The sequence below is a fragment of the Aspergillus steynii genome (genome assembly GCF_002849105.1).
Source record: "Aspergillus steynii IBT 23096 chromosome Unknown P170scaffold_1, whole genome shotgun sequence".
Classification (NCBI taxonomy): domain Eukaryota; kingdom Fungi; phylum Ascomycota; class Eurotiomycetes; order Eurotiales; family Aspergillaceae; genus Aspergillus; species Aspergillus steynii.
The window spans coordinates 3,236,612-3,252,846 of NW_020194398.1; the positions used below are offsets into that span (position 1 = coordinate 3,236,612).

Sequence of the window (16,235 nt, forward strand, 5' to 3'; positions counted from 1 at the left end):
GACGAATATTGCTGGTTGCGGCAAGAGATCGATCGATATTATGTAGGTTGAATCATGGATGCTGGGATTATGGTTCAAGTTGATAGCCAATGGCATGGGGGTTGTCTTGATGGAGGCGTGATCAGAGACGGAGGCTTGTCTTGTTCTCAGACGAGCAGAAACAGGGCCGATATGAACTAATATGGGTAGGATGCAGACTTTCTGGTCTTAGTCGTGGCTTTTCAATGAGGGTCGCCTTTTAAAATGTCTATCATTGCCTTCGTTCTACCATTCCTGTGAGTTCATACGGTGTCCACTGTCCAGTAATTCGATCGGATACCATGCAATAATGCCTCAGACACCAACAAGGCCCACCATGTCACGTGCCACACCGCCGGCCATATATATCGCACACAAAATCCGCCCTTTCCTCTTTTCTTTTTCTTCTTCACACTTTTCATACCTCAGAACGCATAATCAACCTCCAATTCCTCCTATCATAGGATGGTAGGTCATATTGGCGTACTAGAATAAACACCCTAGGGCAATTTAAGGCTCCTCTACCGTGCTGGGTTTCTTCGGAGGCTTCAAGTGCGATGGTGGATGGTAGTCACCTGCTGCTCAAACATTCCACCTGTTCTCTCAACCTGTAGAAGGAGAGAAGGGTGCGTAGTATCAATCCATCTGGATATCGGTCCCGTATCTCCCGGGCCATGGCATTAGTGTCGACAAACACGTCTCGCCTGTGGCCAGACCGTGCAGAAACCATCTTCCGGCCATTGCGCAAACTGCAGAAACTTGGTTGGCAAATAGACCGGTCGGTGGATGAAGGACTTGCCCCTGATGCATGCGAGGGGCCGAATGTCACCTCCCAGCGTGTCCGGAATTCTTAATTTATCCTCGAGGAACGGAGTTGGACTCCGACGTGATAAATTAAATTCCTGTTAAAAAAAAAAGGCACATGGCCTCTATTAATAGCCGAGACACCGGAGAGGATCGAGCGATTTCAATCTATTGTACGGAGTCGACGGGATATACAGCGGACGGAGTATTCAAGAATATTCGGTATTCCTAGCAGACAATCAATCTAGAATCTATAGTTACGTGGACTATCGCCCATCCTGCCATCCCGTTGGCGATGCCCGTCGAATGCCACCAACCGCAGCATTTCCCCACATCGATCATCCCTGGCCACTTCCCTCCTTTTACTTGCCTGCTCCCCTCCGTCTCTCTTCGATCTTCGCTCTCAGCCCCCATCGAGTCCCGTCATCCTCTTTACGCCAGAATCATTCTCAAAAAAGTCATGGGTTCTTTGTAAATATGCTTCGTCTTTCTGCTTGAACAATCCCCAGTGTCCCGCCCCGGAAGCTCGGCCCGTCGACTGCGACATTTTTGGGTTTCATTTGTGGACAATTGCACCCTCTCCTTTATTCTTCTTTCTCGACTCGGTCGCCTCGATAACACAGACACGCTTCTCCTGATCTCCCCGCGAACATGGTGGTCGGCATCAGCAAACGGTCGCAGTTCCGCAATGAGCGGGCGCTGCAGGATCTCATCCGCTCGGTTCCTGGAAATGACCGTTGCGCAGACTGCGACGCGATGAATCCAGGTGAGTAGCCGTCCGGATAGTTCGGATTATAGGGATCAAATACTGACGGTTGACGTGTCTGCATAGGATGGGCGAGTTGGAACGTACGTACCCCAAGCGCGCTCGTTGTGTCGATCTAAAGAATGACCCGAGGCTGATCGAATGGAATTCAATATAGATGGGTATTTTCCTGTGTATGCGGTGCGCTGCGCTGCATCGGAAGATGGGCACCCATATCTCCAAGGTCAAATCCCTGAGTATGGACAGTTGGACGTCGGACCAAGTCGATGTGAGTGTGTCGTGTGAGCAATGGACAGGAGATAAAAGGGCGTGACTCTGATCGATTCCTTACAGAACATGAAATCGCACGGCAACAATCTCATGAACAAGATCTTCAATCCGCGAAACGTCAAGCCCCCCGTCCCCACCGATATCGACGAAGCCGATGCGTGTATGGAGCGTTTCATCCGCCAGAAATACCAGCACCGCTCCCTGGAGGATGGCAAACCGAAACCGCCCAGTCGTCAGGATTCCAACCAGGGCATCTCCCCGGAAGGATCTCCCCCTCCGTTGCCTCCGAAGCCTTCCCGACCTGTCGGTTTCGGGCTGCGGTCGGCTTCTTCTGCCGCGGACCTTCGTCGCATGTCCGTGAACCAAGGCGGGATTGGCCGGCGTGAATCGCCACCGCCGCCAGTTCCCAGTCTGGGCATGGGGGCCTCTGTGAATACTACTGGCAACCGGTCGTTCGAGTCGATGATGGCTACTTTGAGGGACATGGGCTTTCAGAATGAGCGCCGGAATGCGATTGTTCTTCGAGAACTGGAGGGTAATCTTGAAAAGTCGATCGAAACATTGCAGAGGTTGGGAGAGGGAGGCAATCCCCCATCGCAGGCAAGAATTCCGGCCCAACCAACCGGTGTGACCGTTGGAGCGTCCACCGGGGCATCCAGCAATCCCTTCGATCAGTTGGACTCGAGACCGCCTGCGCAACCCAGCAACCCGTCCTACAATCCGTTCGATATACCGACACCGCAGCCACAGGCTCCCCAGTTTCAACAGCCCCCACAACAGCCTCTGGAGCAGTCCTTCCAAAATCTCCAGGTCGCCCAGCCCTTACACCCTCACACCACTGGAGGATACTTTCACCAGCAGCAGCAGACGCCGTTTTCTCAGCCCTACTATCAGCAGTCGGCCACTCCTCCCGCCTCTGCAACCCTCTCCCAGGGCGCATTTGTGTCTTCGCCTCAGCCTACTGATGGTGGCAACAACCCATTCTTCCAGACCGGCGCTCAACCGCAGGCCAATTTGGCCACTCCGCCCGCCAGCCAGAATCCCGGTCTTGGTCAGACGAACCCCTTCTTCACGCAGCCGCCCAGCCAGCCAGCGCCAGCCAGCCAGCCGACTCCTGGGTTCCCACCGCCGCGACATGCGAACACCATGCCAACATTCTCTTCCACCACGGCCTTCGGTCAGCCTTCTCCTTTCCAGTCGCAAGCACCTCAGTCGCAAGTGCCTCAGCTGCAAGCGCAACCGACCCAGCAGAGCCAACCCACTCAACAGTCTCATAACCCGTTCCAAAGCATGACTGCTCCGACCACTCCACACTCTGCGGGATATCAAGCTCCGTCGCAATATGGGTTTCAGACGGCTACACAGCGTCTGGCTCCTCAGCCCACGGGCCGTCTGAACCCGGCGAACAAGAACAACATTCTCTCTCTCTACAACTTCTCCCCGACGCCGGCGATGACCCCGGAAAACCCCCAATTTCCACCTTCGACCGGTGTCAACCCGGCCGCTACTGGCACGGCCAATCCATATGCCTCTTACGGCTCTGTGCCTCAGATGCAGGCGCAGAATCAGCCCGGCACTTTCCCATCAGCGGCACCCCAATTCCAAACTCCGCTCTCCCAACCATCCGCCGATCCACAAGCCGCCGGCGGCTCTCGCAATCCTTTCATGAGCTCCACCGTACCAGGTGCCGGTGCTATGTCAGTCCCTCAACAGCAGCCGCAGCCGCAGCAGCACAGCATGGGTCTTAACATGCCCGGTCCCCCGACCGCAGGCGGATTCACTCGATCCCACATGAGCCAACAGAGCGTGGACATCAGCGGCTTCCAGAACGGACGGCACAGTCCGGATGCGTTTGCCAGCCTGAGTGCGCGGTACGGCTAAGGGGTCTACTTTCTTGGATATTCCTTTTCTACATCCACGTACATTTTGAACTTCACGGGTATATTTTTCGTTTTTTGTCTCGGCGAATGTAATTCTATGCGATCGTTGCATTTATTGGCCGGCGTTGCGGGTGATTAGGGAAATGGGCAGATTAACTAACATAGATTAAATGATGCGTCGAGCGTGACATTTGGTCTTTTTGGTTTTGGTCTTGGACACGGTTGCCATAGATGGATGGATGGATGATGGAGTATATAGCCAGTCAGTCTAGTGGGTAGTTTGTTCAATTTAGACGTGAATGAAAAGCATCTCCGGTGTCATAAGTTTGATTTAGAGACCTATCCCGAGTACATAGTCAATTACCCAGTCCAATATTTAATCCTCTCCGTTGAATCTTGTCTAGGGCCTAAGGCAACAAGGCCTATAGATAACCCCTGCAAAGTGAAAGAACCCACAGGAATTCTGCCCGCAATTTCTCCCCCCTTCCGCCCCGGATAAAACAGCCTCCGCTCACTGACCGCCCAGCCCTCCCAAACCTCAATCTTCCCAGATCCTAAGAAACCAACTCCTCATATCTTTATCGCCTCTCAGAGTCGCAAAAAAGCCGATATTGAACATCGGAAAACGTGGCTTCATAGCCTATAACTTTGTTTCATGGTGTCTCCATTATGGTAGAATATCCTCTGGTGTAGGGATGGCAGCACGCGAACGAATATTTCTCCCCATACAAATTCTGTTATTTGGGCATCCGACCAGACCCAGATGGTCATGTGAAATCTGTGGTACTTTAGAGTTTGGGTCATGTGATATATGGGACACTGCGTCGTTGGCTTTCTTGGGGTACCGTAGCTGTTGGACGGTGGTGCGGAAGGACCATGTAGGTAGGTCGATATCGCTGCTTTGCGGTCCTAAGGTAGTGTAGAGTGAATTGGATCGGAGCTAGTGATCTGATTGTGGATTTGTTGGAAGGAGGGATGTTTTAGGAACTGAAATTAGGGGTTTGTATACGTACGTTTTTTACTATGTTTTTGGGGTTTAAGATACTGCGATTTTGGACCGAGGATGTATATTAAGTGGCGTTTAGAGACATAGGGAGAGATTAAGGTGTTGATTAGAACTATATACTCGAAGTAAATCAGGTAAGATAGGATGATCACGGAGAAGAGAAGGTATCTTGTAAAAGCAAGAAAGGCGCCACAATAGCACCAACGTGATAGACCAGTACCAGTACAGGACATCCTACGTAGAACTCCCAACGAAGCAAATCAAGGCATGTCAGATCAGGTCCAATAATCCCGATCCTCGATCCTCGAATACTTTTTCTTCTCCCACAGGCCCGAGAGATCGGGGATCCGATCGTCCAGCCAAGCGGGCAGCTGAACGCCCAGGACCGTTCGCCTGCGACGCTCCCACGGCCAGTTCCACGATCGTTCTAGCCACGAAGAACTTGGAGCTGCCCACGGAGCTTTAGACGGAGACCAGGATTTAGGCCAGGACCAGGACTTAGGCCACGACAAGGATTTAGGCCACGACCAAGTTTTGGGCGCAGGCTTCGTCCACCGCTGCCAGATGGAGGGGGAGCGGTCACTCTGTCCCGGGGCCTGGCGTTTGATGTGCTCGATGGCGCGCTCGAAGTAGCGCTCCTTGGCTTCTCGTTCGCGGCGGAGCTTCCCGCTGGCCCAGGCGGCCTGCTCGTTGGGATCGAGACACCAGACGATGATGTCGCCTTTCCGGCGCGAGTCGTCGTGCCAGTGGGTATTGAAGACGCGGTGGCATTCACGGTAGGTGCTGGACCAGAGGATGTTGTTGAGGGTTGGTTCCAGGGCGGCGAAGAAGACGAGGTAGTCGGGCCAGGGGTGGAGGGACATGGATTGGAATTCGGTCGTGGTGAGAGATGGGGCCATGCGCGACGAGTAATGGTATTGTGGGTCGGTGTAGGATGGTTGACGAGGGACGTGGCGTGTACCGCCGAGCATGTTGTTGCGGAGGAACTGGGCCGGGTCGGCGTAGAATTGATCTGCTTCGTCGAGGTACGTCTCCTTTTCAGTGGCGTTGAGACCGACGGGCGGATCGCAAGAGAGAGCCCAGGCGCGGAGGTCGGGGTTGACGAGATGTGAGCGCCAGGGAGTGCTGTGGCAGGGCATGAGGAAGCCCGCCGTGGGACCTGCTCCGGGGTGGGTATTGGGAGCGGCGGGGACACGGCTATGGGATAGATGTTGAGAGCGGATGTAGGAGAGGACGGAGAGGGTGCCCGATGCGTGGTAGATGGTGGTGTATACAGCGACGGCGAGGTTGGCGAGGAGAAGGAAGAGCAGAGTGAGTCGTCGAGGCGTGTGAGATACCGGCAGAAAGAAGGATACCAGTGGCGGAGCGGTCAAGACATGCAACGAGGGGAGCAATGGGTAGATAAATCGCACTTCCTTGTGAGATATCAAGGAGAGGGTGAACGGCATGACCAGGCAGATCAGCCCTAGTTGGGTCTGCATTGAAGCTTGCGGGTTGTCTGACAAGAGAGACCGCTGCTTCAATGCGCGGTACAGACCAACAATGGCGAATGGGAGCGCGGTGGTCAGAAGGAGAGGATAGCCCTGGGAGATGTAGTAGTGCCAGTCATTCTTTCCATAGAAGACTGCCAGCGACTGCGCGATATTGAAGTAGAGGAACTTGAGTGGTGGGAAGGTCCAGGTGCCGTAAAAGGCGCGGTCCAGCAACGTCGAAACGGAGAGAATGGAAGACCTAGAGAACGCATAAGCTTTTGCATCATTATTGGATCTATTGGACTCACCCGCAAATCAAGACTTCGCGAGCGAGAGTCTTCCTTTGGGTCCAGTAGCCACGCAACCAGGCGACACTGGCCAAGCTCACCCAGACCAAAACATTGGTCGGACGCAGGATACAGGCCAAAGCGGCCAGACAGAGACACAGGCGCAATCTGAGTATAGTGAGTTAGCCAACCGATAGCAAACACAAGTTGTTTCCCATTCGTACCTCTTGAGAGGAACCCCGTCACGGGCCTCCGATTCGGGGTCCTTCTTGCTCGCGGCGCGCGTAACTCTCTTGGACCCGGTGGCCGAACCTACAGTCCCAAACCATTCCCAGGGCCACAGATAGAGCGCGACCACGGTGATGGTGGTTTCAAGGCAGTTGGACAAGGTTCTGGTCGAGCAGAACCATTGCCAGGGGCTGGCAATGGTCAAGGCAAGCTATCGCATTTGATCAGCCACATCCACGCCCATCGTGAACCCGGAAACATACTGTCGCCCATGCCTCATGACTCCACCGTCCATATGCCAAACGAGCTAGTTTCCATGTATAGAAATCCCCGACAGCAGCGAATAGGGCTTGTGTAACCTTGGGAGCGGCAACGAGGAGGTCGGCACGCGTCGCGGCGGACAGGTGGAGAGCTTGCACGAGGAAATCTGCGGTCGAATAAACGGCGGCAAACAGGAGAGGATGAATCGAAGATCTCAAGTGGTGTTTCCATTCCTATACAACAGCCATTTGATCATTAGCAACTTGTATTACCGGAGAGAGCCCTGCGGCCGGAGGTCGCGACGCGTTAACTGACCCAAGTGATCCACGCCCCCCGGTCCTCCCCAAAGGCCATCTGCCACGCGGGTTCCAGCGACTGAAAGAACTCATCGGGTTGGAAAAACGTGCGCAGCAACAGCGCATTCAGCAGGCGAAACGACACGAGCGCAAAAAAGACCGACCCGGCGGAGAGCCTGAGGCCAGCAGGCGCCCCGGAACCCCTGCGCACTCCACGATTCCCCGGCGTCATCGTCGATCGCTTATCTTTTTCTTCAGACTTGGTCTTCCGATCGCGGGCGCATGACCAGTGAATAATGATAGGGAAGAGCGCTATGTCTTGGGGGAGTCAACACGATACTGCAAGAGGACAAGGTGGCCAAGGGCGCATCCGCAGTGGAGTTGGCGACCAGAGAAACCACGGGTGATACTAATAAAAATGTGTAATGCAAACGGCGTGTTTGGTCGGCACGAAGCGGCTTGGAAGACAGAGTGGATCAGGGCGTCATGGCGTTGGACTGGGACGAGAACTAAGAGAACTAAGAAAAGTCACGGCTAGACCTGCGCTTAGAGGTTCATCTCAAGTCCGACGGCTAGACTTGCGCTTAGGGGTCATCCATGGCCACCGCCTGTACGCCTTGCAAAGCACCTTATAAGGCCCTGTCAGTCCCTCGTTTTCTCTTCGGCGATATAGATCTCTTGAACAATCTCTTCCTCTCTTTTCCCCTGCTCCCCCACGTCTCCGATTTCCCCACTTGATCCCCTCACTCTTATCTCTCTATCTATCTCTCTATCTCTATCTCCATCTATCTACGCCCCCATCGCCTGCCTTCATCATGCCGTCCAACGGTATCAGCAACGGCACCAGCAACGGCACCAGTGCTTACCACGCTGCGTCCACCCAGGAGGCAATCCAGGCTGAGAAGGACTTTGCTGCCCACAACTATCACCCTCTTCCCGTGGTGTTTGCTCGTGCGCAGGGTACGTCGGTCTGGGACCCCGAGGGCCGCCACTACTTGGACTTCCTGTCTGCCTACTCCGCCGTCAACCAGGGTCATTGTCACCCCAAGCTCGTCGCTGCTCTGGTCGATCAGGCCTCGCGACTGACTCTGAGCTCCCGAGCCTTCTACAACGATGTCTTCCCGCGGTTCGCCCAGTTCGTGACCGAGTACTTTGGTTTCGACATGGTGCTGCCCATGAACACCGGAGCCGAGGCTGTCGAGACGGGCATCAAGCTGGCTCGCAAATGGGGTTACAAGGTTAAGGGCATCCCTGAGAACCAGGCGGTGGTCTTGAGTGCCGAGAACAACTTCCACGGACGGACGGTAAGTGGTCTTATCCGGGGGGCGAAGCTAATGCAAGGTTCGTGTTTCGCTAATGTACGCCATCCCTACGCTTAGTTCGCCGCCATTTCCTTGTCCTCCGATCCGGAGTCGCGTGAAAATTACGGGCCCTACCTGCCCGGAATTGGTTGCACCATTCCTGGCACTGATAAGCCCATCACCTACAACGACAAGGCGGCTTTGCGGGAGGCTTTCGAGAAGGCCGGTCCCAACCTGGCTGCCTTCCTGGTCGAGCCTATCCAGGGAGAGGCCGGCATCGTCGTTCCCAGCGAAGATTATCTGCAGGAGGCGCGGGCGCTGTGCGACAAGCACAACGCTTTGCTGATTTGCGATGAGATTCAGACCGGAATCGCTCGCACGGGTAAGCTGCTCTGTCACGAGTGGAGTGGAATCAAGCCGGATCTGGTGCTTCTGGGTAAGGCCATTTCCGGCGGTATGTATCCGGTATCGGCGGTGCTGGGCCGCAAGGATGTCATGCTCACCGTCGAGCCGGGCACGCATGGATCGACGTATGGTGGTAACCCCCTGGCTTGTGCGGTGGCTATCCGTGCGTTGGAGGTTGTTAAGGAAGAGAACATGGTCGAAAGAGCTGAGACGCTGGGCCACGTTTTCCGTAACGGCCTGGAAGCCATCAAGAACCCCATGATCCAGACCGTGCGTGGCAAGGGTCTGCTGAATGCCATCGTTATCGATGAGTCGAAGACCAACGGACACAGCGCCTGGGATCTGTGCATGCTGATGAAAGAGAAGGGTCTGCTGGTAAGTAGTTGTTGGTTGGATGTTTCGGGAAAAATGCTGATGCGCGACCCAGGCCAAACCCACTCACCAGAACATCATCCGTCTTGCTCCCCCTCTCGTGATCACCGAGGACGAGATCAAAAAGTCTCTGGAGATCATCGAGCAGGCTGTGGATGAACTTCCGAGCCTCAAGGGCGGCGCACCTCCCCCGGAGAAGAAGGCCAAGACCGACCAAAATTAGAGCCCTGAATCAAGGGGTAAAAATCTCGGGGCGAACGACAAGCATGGGAGGCCGGTATGCAGTCCCAGCGATCGCAGGGTTTAACTCTCATCGCCCTTCTGCTGAAGACGGACCTCGCCGGATTATAAACCCTTTATCGTCAGTTGGTCTGACTTGACGAGGGAATCCTTCGCATCTGCTTGTCCAGAGTAGGTTCTCCGATTGATGGGAGCCTTTTGCTTGGAGAGAAACAGAGACAGAGCGATGGAATTGATGCTTGTCCTTACGACCTACTACTCAAGATTTATGACACTCAAATGCTAGCTTACGATTTTTAAAGAATTAGCAGAAGAATGACACATTTCATGACGATGGCATCTGAATTATAGAATCCATTAGAACTGGTAAATCTCTCCGTGCTATCGGCTTTAAATAAGATCGCTATGATCTCATCGCCTTGCAACTACATTGGCTTGCTGCTACTCTCGTGCCATTACAGACAGCACCGGGCGATATTACGGCGAGACACAGTAAGTGGAAGTACCATGAAACTCTCTTCACTAGCGAACGAGGATTCAGGGTCGATGTCCACTGCGTCCGATGACTTACACAGCCGAGGATATTCTATTTCGACGCGAGTTCGTGGCTGAACGAAAACCAAGTCAACCCGATGCAACCTGTAGGTCATGCATGAACTATCGAGGAATTATCAAATAACCCAACATCCAGATTGGCCCAAGACAGAAGAAATGGAGAGAATGAGCACACCCCCACTTTCCCATGGCAATGGTGCACTGAAAATTGACATCGGTGGACCATGATTGCCTAGGAAGCTTGTTGAAACTTGGCGAAGGAGTGTTGTTGAGAGATTGATATGCTTCCTGGCTCCATGTGTCTGAGCGGAAAATCAGGATCAAGGTTTAGGCGATGAAGAAAGTGGGTTTCCCCATTTTCCAAGGCACGAAAGAGAGCCCAAAGCACCTCGCAGTCCATTCCACAGAATCCTCTGGGTTATTGCAGATCCCTTACACGGTGGTCGTTGGCGCCGCCATCATACTTGACACGTCAGTCGGCGGCAGTCGTTTTTGGCTGCTGCATTGCCCATGCATATACATTGGATGCGACCCTGCTGTCTGGTCTAACTATAGGTTGCTCGTATGAGACTGGAGGAACACGAGAAGCGGATGGGCAATTGTTGTTCATCAGGGAGGAGGTTGTGGTGGTTTTGGACGGGGGTCAGGTGACAGCGAGAATCTAACGGATTACTTCGCACTCGTTCTTCTTTCCCCCGACCTTTTCCTCTTCTCCGAGGTCGTGGACGCTTAAACGTGGCGTCCACCGTGGAAAACGCCTCAATCCCTGATCTAATCATCCTGCACGATGTATCTTTTCGATCCTCCTTAATCGGACCTGTCCACTCCACCTGGTTTACCCAGATTGGTAAGTGGTGAACACAACGAGTCACCGCGGTTATTTTTACATGCGTCTCTCTCCCACAAGTCAATTCAACTACATTTATTGGCATGGTGCAGGCGGTGCTTGGTATTCTACTGGTGGAAGTCTTCCGGCCGGAGGGGGCTGAGGATGTTATGTTACATTCTATCGAGGATCTGCGCTGTCCCTTGCTTTGTGGAAAGCCTGCTGATGCAAGGACCAGTCAACCCACATTTTCTGCACTTCTAGTCTGCGTCTATGGCAAATCGTGCTATTCAATTGGTCGTGCCGTTGGCTTCGTTCTCTTTTGGCGTTTACTGGTCCTCATGGCGCGAGCCTGATGTCGAGCCAACGGTCAACGTATCACCGGGCAAAAGCAAGGAGGGACAAGAATGTACCTGTATACGATCCTTTCGACGCTTCGGGTCTGGTAAGATCCGGGCTACTCGTCACCGATCAGGAATCCGGATTACCTGATCTGATCAGGCGTGTGAATTCCACCGTCGCCACGAGACGCTACAAGAGAATCTCGCCCGATGTGATCCCCCGGGCAAAGGAAAGAGATTGTTAGCTGGAAGGCGCTCGAATGCTGAAATAGGCTTGGGGTACAGAGAAGCGACAGAACCTCCAGCCCTCCCCCTTCTCATTCTTCTCAACCCCGCTGCACTAGCCTTGCGCCGCGCCTGCGAATGTGCCGTGCCGGTCCTGCCTCGACGCCGTTACACATGGGATGTCTTGGATTAATTTAACTTAATCCATTTTTGACGAATATGACATACAACGCTCAAGAGAAGATCGCAATCCCGATTGCAGACGAGAAAAATGAATCTCAGTTCACCTCGGCGCGGACGAGTGTGCAGGAGAGCCGCCCTAGCGACCAACCGAAGCAGTCTTGGTTTTCCAAATTGCCAAGTCTGAATCCATTGCGATGGCAAAAGACTCCTCCGATCGCGGAGGAAAGGGGGGCATGTCGAGAGTATGAGGCTCGTTTGCCGAGCCGTATGTTCTTTCAGTGGATTGAGCCCATTATGAAAGTTAGTAAATCGCCCCATATTTCTTCCCGATAGTCATATTCACCCAAATATCTAGGTTGGTTATCTGCGGGATTTGGAACTTCAGGATATCTGGGCGGTCAACCCGGACAGGTCGGTTGATTTCGTGTCAAAAGAACTCGGGGCCAGCTTGGAACGGCGATTAAAACGCGGAGACAAGAAACCATTGGTAGGAGCCATCTATGAGACCTTTAAACGGGAATTCTGGATCGGTGCGATATGCCAAATCCTCGGGACGGTCATCATTGTTCTGTCTCCTCTTGTCATCCGCCACTTGATCTCATTCGCCATGGAGGCATACGATTCCAGAAATGGCACCCAACCAAGTCCGCATGTCAGCTGGGGCATAGGTTATGCATTGGCTATATTTTTCATGCAGGTGATCCGAGCCCTCTGCATGAGCCAGTCCTTTTACAAGGGGGATGTGCTTGGTGGTCAAGTGAAAGCCGCTCTTGTTTCGCTTATTTTCTCCAAGGCAATGAAGTTATCAGGGCGAGCCAGAGTAGATGGGCGCCAGTCTGGAGATGACCAAGCGGAGCCCACGAAACCCAGCAAGGCTGAGGAGCAGACCTCTGGCTGGAATAACGGTCGAATTACGATGCTAATGGGAGTCGAAGCGGATCGAGTTGATAGAGCCTGCGGAAGTATTCATCTTCTCTGGGCCACACCCATCTGCTTGGCTGTCGGCCTCGTTGTTCTCTTGGTCACCATCGGATACAGCGCGCTTTCTGGGTATGCGTTCATGTTTCTGGCAGTCATGGGGTTGACCTACATTGTGGGCAGTCTCGTCAGTCTACGGGTGACGGTCAACAAAACCACGGACGAGCGGGTGTCTTTGACCCAAGAGATCGTGTATAACGCGAGATTTGTCAAATTCTTTGGTTGGGAGAACTTTTTCCTGGAGAGATTGCGGAAGCTCCGACATGCCGAGATGCATTCTCTGCATAAACTTCTCGCCGTCCGACACGCTGTTATATCCAGCTTTGTATCAATGTCTACGTTTGCGGCACTGTTTGCTTTCATCACCTACGCATTTCAAGGTTACGGTGCCGCTCCTGACAGTATATTTGCGTCATTTGCCGCCTTCAACGCGCTCCGGGCGCCTCTCAGCATGATGAATTTGGTTATCAGTACTGCAACGGATGCTTGGACTGCTTTAGACAGGCTCCAGGATTTCTTCAAGGCCGAGGAGCGAGAAGATTTCGTTGATTGGGATATGGGTATGAGAAACGCCATCGAGATGAATCACGCATCATTTACGTGGGAGCAAGTGCCATCGTCTACAGGCTCAGAAGCCAACAGCACCGAATCAAGCCGTAGGGGATCGACCCACGAGTCTACGGATAGACTGGCGGATGCCAACAGGCGCTCCACCAGGACCAGTGCAGAGCAAGATCCCTTCAAAATTTCCGACATCGACCTAAATGTAGGTCGTCGCGAGTTGATCGCCGTGATCGGAACAGTTGGCAGCGGAAAGAGTTCTTTGCTGGGAGCGTTAGCGGGCGAGATGCGTTTAACGTCTGGAAGTGTCCGCATGGGCACGACGAGGGCGCTTTGCTCACAGTATGCGTGGATTCAGAACACCTCTGTTAAGAACAACATTCTCTTCGGCCATGAATACGATGAAACCAGGTATAACCAGGTGGTCGATGCGTGTGCCCTCCGGTCAGATCTCGCCATGTTTCCAGACGGCGAACAGACTGAGATCGGCGAGCGTGGGATCACTATATCGGGTGGCCAGAAACAGCGGCTCAATATTGCTCGAGCCATCTACTCAAACTCCGAACTTGTTCTTCTCGACGACCCCCTGTCTGCGGTGGATGCGCATGTAGGAAAGCAGATCATGGACAATGCCATTTGTGGACTTCTCAGAGATCGATGTCGAGTCCTGGCAACCCACCAACTCCATGTACTTGGCCGCTGTGATCGAATCATCGTGATGGACCAAGGGCGGATACATGCCGTCGACACATTCGCGAACCTGATGCGTGACGACGAAGTTTTCCGGACTATCATGGCAACCACCGCCCAGCTGGAATCTTCGGACAAGCAGACTCCCAGCCACAACACGGAGATCCAACCAACGGAGGAGAAACCCAAGAACGAGGGCTCAGGCACTGCCCTGATGCAAACGGAAGAGAGAGCTACGGCATCTATGGGTTGGGCTGTCTGGAAAGCCTACATATCTGCCACTGGCTCTATCTTCCACCCTATTCTTTTCCTGCTCCTGACACTTCTTGTCAATGGAGCAATTATCATGAACGGCCTGTGGCTGACATATTGGACGTCCGACAAGTACCCTTATCTGGGCATAGGAGGTTATCTGGGAATCTACGCTGCTCTTTGCGTGGCCCAGTTTGTCATAGTTTATCTTTATTCGTTTCAGCTCACCTATGCTTCTTCTAACGCTGGCAAAGCGATGCTTCAAGAAGCTTTGTATCGTGTCATGAGGGCGCCCATGTCTTTCTTTGATACAACGCCGCTCGGGCGCATCACAAATCGTTTCTCGAAGGATGTGCAAGTGTTGGACAGCGACCTTGGAAACTCAATTCGGATGTTCGTCATGATGTTCTCTATGATTGTCGCTACCCTGGGCCTAGTTGTTGCCTACTTTTACTACGTGAGTAACCAGCATGCCATTCTACTTGTTGTCAACATGATTCTAACTGTTATTGTCAGTTTGCCATCGCTATACCGCCGATGTTCTTTCTGTTCTGGATGATTTCATCCTACTACAGAGGCTCGGCCCGAAGTTTAAAGCGACATGAAGCGGTTCTCCGTTCTGGCGTTTTTGCTCGTTTCGGCGAAGCTATCACCGGCACAACATGCATCCAGGCGTATAACAGAGAAGACCAATTCCGGCAGGTCATCCACAAAGCCGTTGATTCCATGAATGGCGCATACTTCCTAACCGCGGCAACCCAAGCATGGCTCGTGGTCCGAGTTGAAATGGTAGGTGCCATTCTAATCCTCATAGTCGGCATCCTCGTCGTCACTTCGCGCTTCAATGTTGGGCCCAGCGAAGCAGGCATGGTCCTCTCTCTCATGCTCGGTATCACGCAAAACTTCCAATTCTGCGTCAAAGAGTATGCCGAAGTCGAGAACGATATGAACTCGGTCGAGCGCATGCACCACTACGCCAGCAACCTAGACCAAGAAGCACCTCTGGAACTGGGCAAGGTGCCCCCCTCGTGGCCCGAAAATGGCCGCATCGCCTTCGACAACGTCGAGATGTGCTACCGCGAAGGCATGCCGCCCGTCCTGAAGGGTCTCACCATGGAAATCCGCGGCGGCGAACGCATCGGGATCGTCGGCCGCACAGGCGCTGGCAAATCCAGCATCATGGCCGCCCTGTTCCGCATGAGCGAGCTCTCCTCCGGCAGCATCAAAATCGACGACACTGACATCTCGCGCATTGGGCTTCACGAGCTCCGCACGCGCCTCACCATCATCCCTCAAGACCCGACCCTCTTCCAAGGCACCATCCGCTCCAACCTCGACCCCTTCGACGAACACACCGACCTCGAGCTCTGGTCCGCTCTCCGAAAAGCCCACCTCGTCGGCCAGGAAATCCCCAGCGAAACCTCCACCACCCTCACCACCACCTCGCCTTCTCTCGCAAAACCCCCCAACCCCGCCCAGCGCCTCAACCTCGACTCCACCGTCGACCAAGACGGCCTGAACTTCTCTCTCGGCCAGCGCCAACTCATGGCGCTCGCACGCGCTCTGGTCCGCGACTCCCGCATCATTGTCTGCGACGAGGCCACGTCCTCGGTGGACTTTGAGACCGACGAGCGCGTCCAGGAAACCATGGCGACTGGATTCCGGGACAAGACGGTTCTGTGCATTGCGCATCGGTTGCGCACGATTATCAACTATGACCGCATCTGCGTGATGGATCAGGGACGGATTGCAGAGATGGATACGCCCGCGAGGCTGTATGAGCGACGGGGTGGAATTTTCAGGGGCATGTGCGAGCAGAGTGGGATTTCGAGGGGGGATTTTGCGCAGTAAGTTGATATGAACTATTTGAATGGCGGGGATTAGGGTTGTTGCAGATGCTGTGGGGGTAGGTATTGAAGATGTACAGAGGGTCTGGAATTGGGTATTAATGTGTTGATCTTATTGGAATGAATTAGATGGATAGATGGATGGACGAGGACTGGATAAAAGATGATGGA

The 16,235-nt window shown here is 53.6% G+C and overlaps 4 protein-coding genes across 4 annotated transcripts; 3 read left to right on the plus strand and 1 right to left on the minus strand.

The window, feature by feature from the left end:
• Positions 1–1,112: 1,112 nt before the first annotated feature.
• P170DRAFT_432315 (putative GTPase activating protein for Arf) lies at positions 1,113–4,053 on the plus strand. The gene is made up of 4 exons (XM_024848235.1): positions 1,113–1,588; positions 1,655–1,671; positions 1,746–1,856; positions 1,922–4,053. Exons 1-4 carry the CDS (start codon positions 1,474–1,476, stop codon positions 3,737–3,739), a joined length of 2,061 nt encoding a protein of 686 aa, XP_024709983.1. The 5' UTR covers positions 1,113–1,473; the 3' UTR covers positions 3,740–4,053.
• A 779-nt stretch (positions 4,054–4,832) lies between these two features.
• Positions 4,833–7,739, minus strand: gpi10 (putative glycosylphosphatidylinositol-alpha 1,2 mannosyltransferase). Its single transcript, XM_024851264.1, has 5 exons — positions 7,308–7,739; positions 6,995–7,225; positions 6,728–6,942; positions 6,525–6,671; positions 4,833–6,475 (listed from the first exon to the last, which is right to left on the minus strand). Exons 1-5 carry the CDS (start codon positions 7,518–7,520, stop codon positions 5,020–5,022), a joined length of 2,262 nt encoding a protein of 753 aa, XP_024709984.1. The 5' UTR covers positions 7,521–7,739; the 3' UTR covers positions 4,833–5,019.
• A 157-nt stretch (positions 7,740–7,896) lies between these two features.
• On the plus strand, positions 7,897–9,945 carry car2 (ornithine-oxo-acid transaminase). The gene is made up of 2 exons (XM_024848236.1): positions 7,897–8,592; positions 8,668–9,945. The coding sequence occupies exons 1-2, from the start codon at positions 8,104–8,106 to the stop codon at positions 9,523–9,525; spliced, it is 1,347 nt and encodes a 448-aa protein (XP_024709985.1). The 5' UTR covers positions 7,897–8,103; the 3' UTR covers positions 9,526–9,945.
• Positions 9,946–11,772: 1,827 nt separating this feature from the next.
• Positions 11,773–16,068, plus strand: P170DRAFT_343746 (ATP-binding cassette transporter YOR1; the record flags this gene model as incomplete). Its single annotated transcript, XM_024843420.1, has 3 exons — positions 11,773–12,036; positions 12,092–14,674; positions 14,734–16,068. 3 exons carry the CDS (start codon positions 11,773–11,775, stop codon positions 16,066–16,068), a joined length of 4,182 nt encoding a protein of 1,393 aa, XP_024709986.1.
• Between the last annotated feature and the right edge of the window lie 167 nt (positions 16,069–16,235).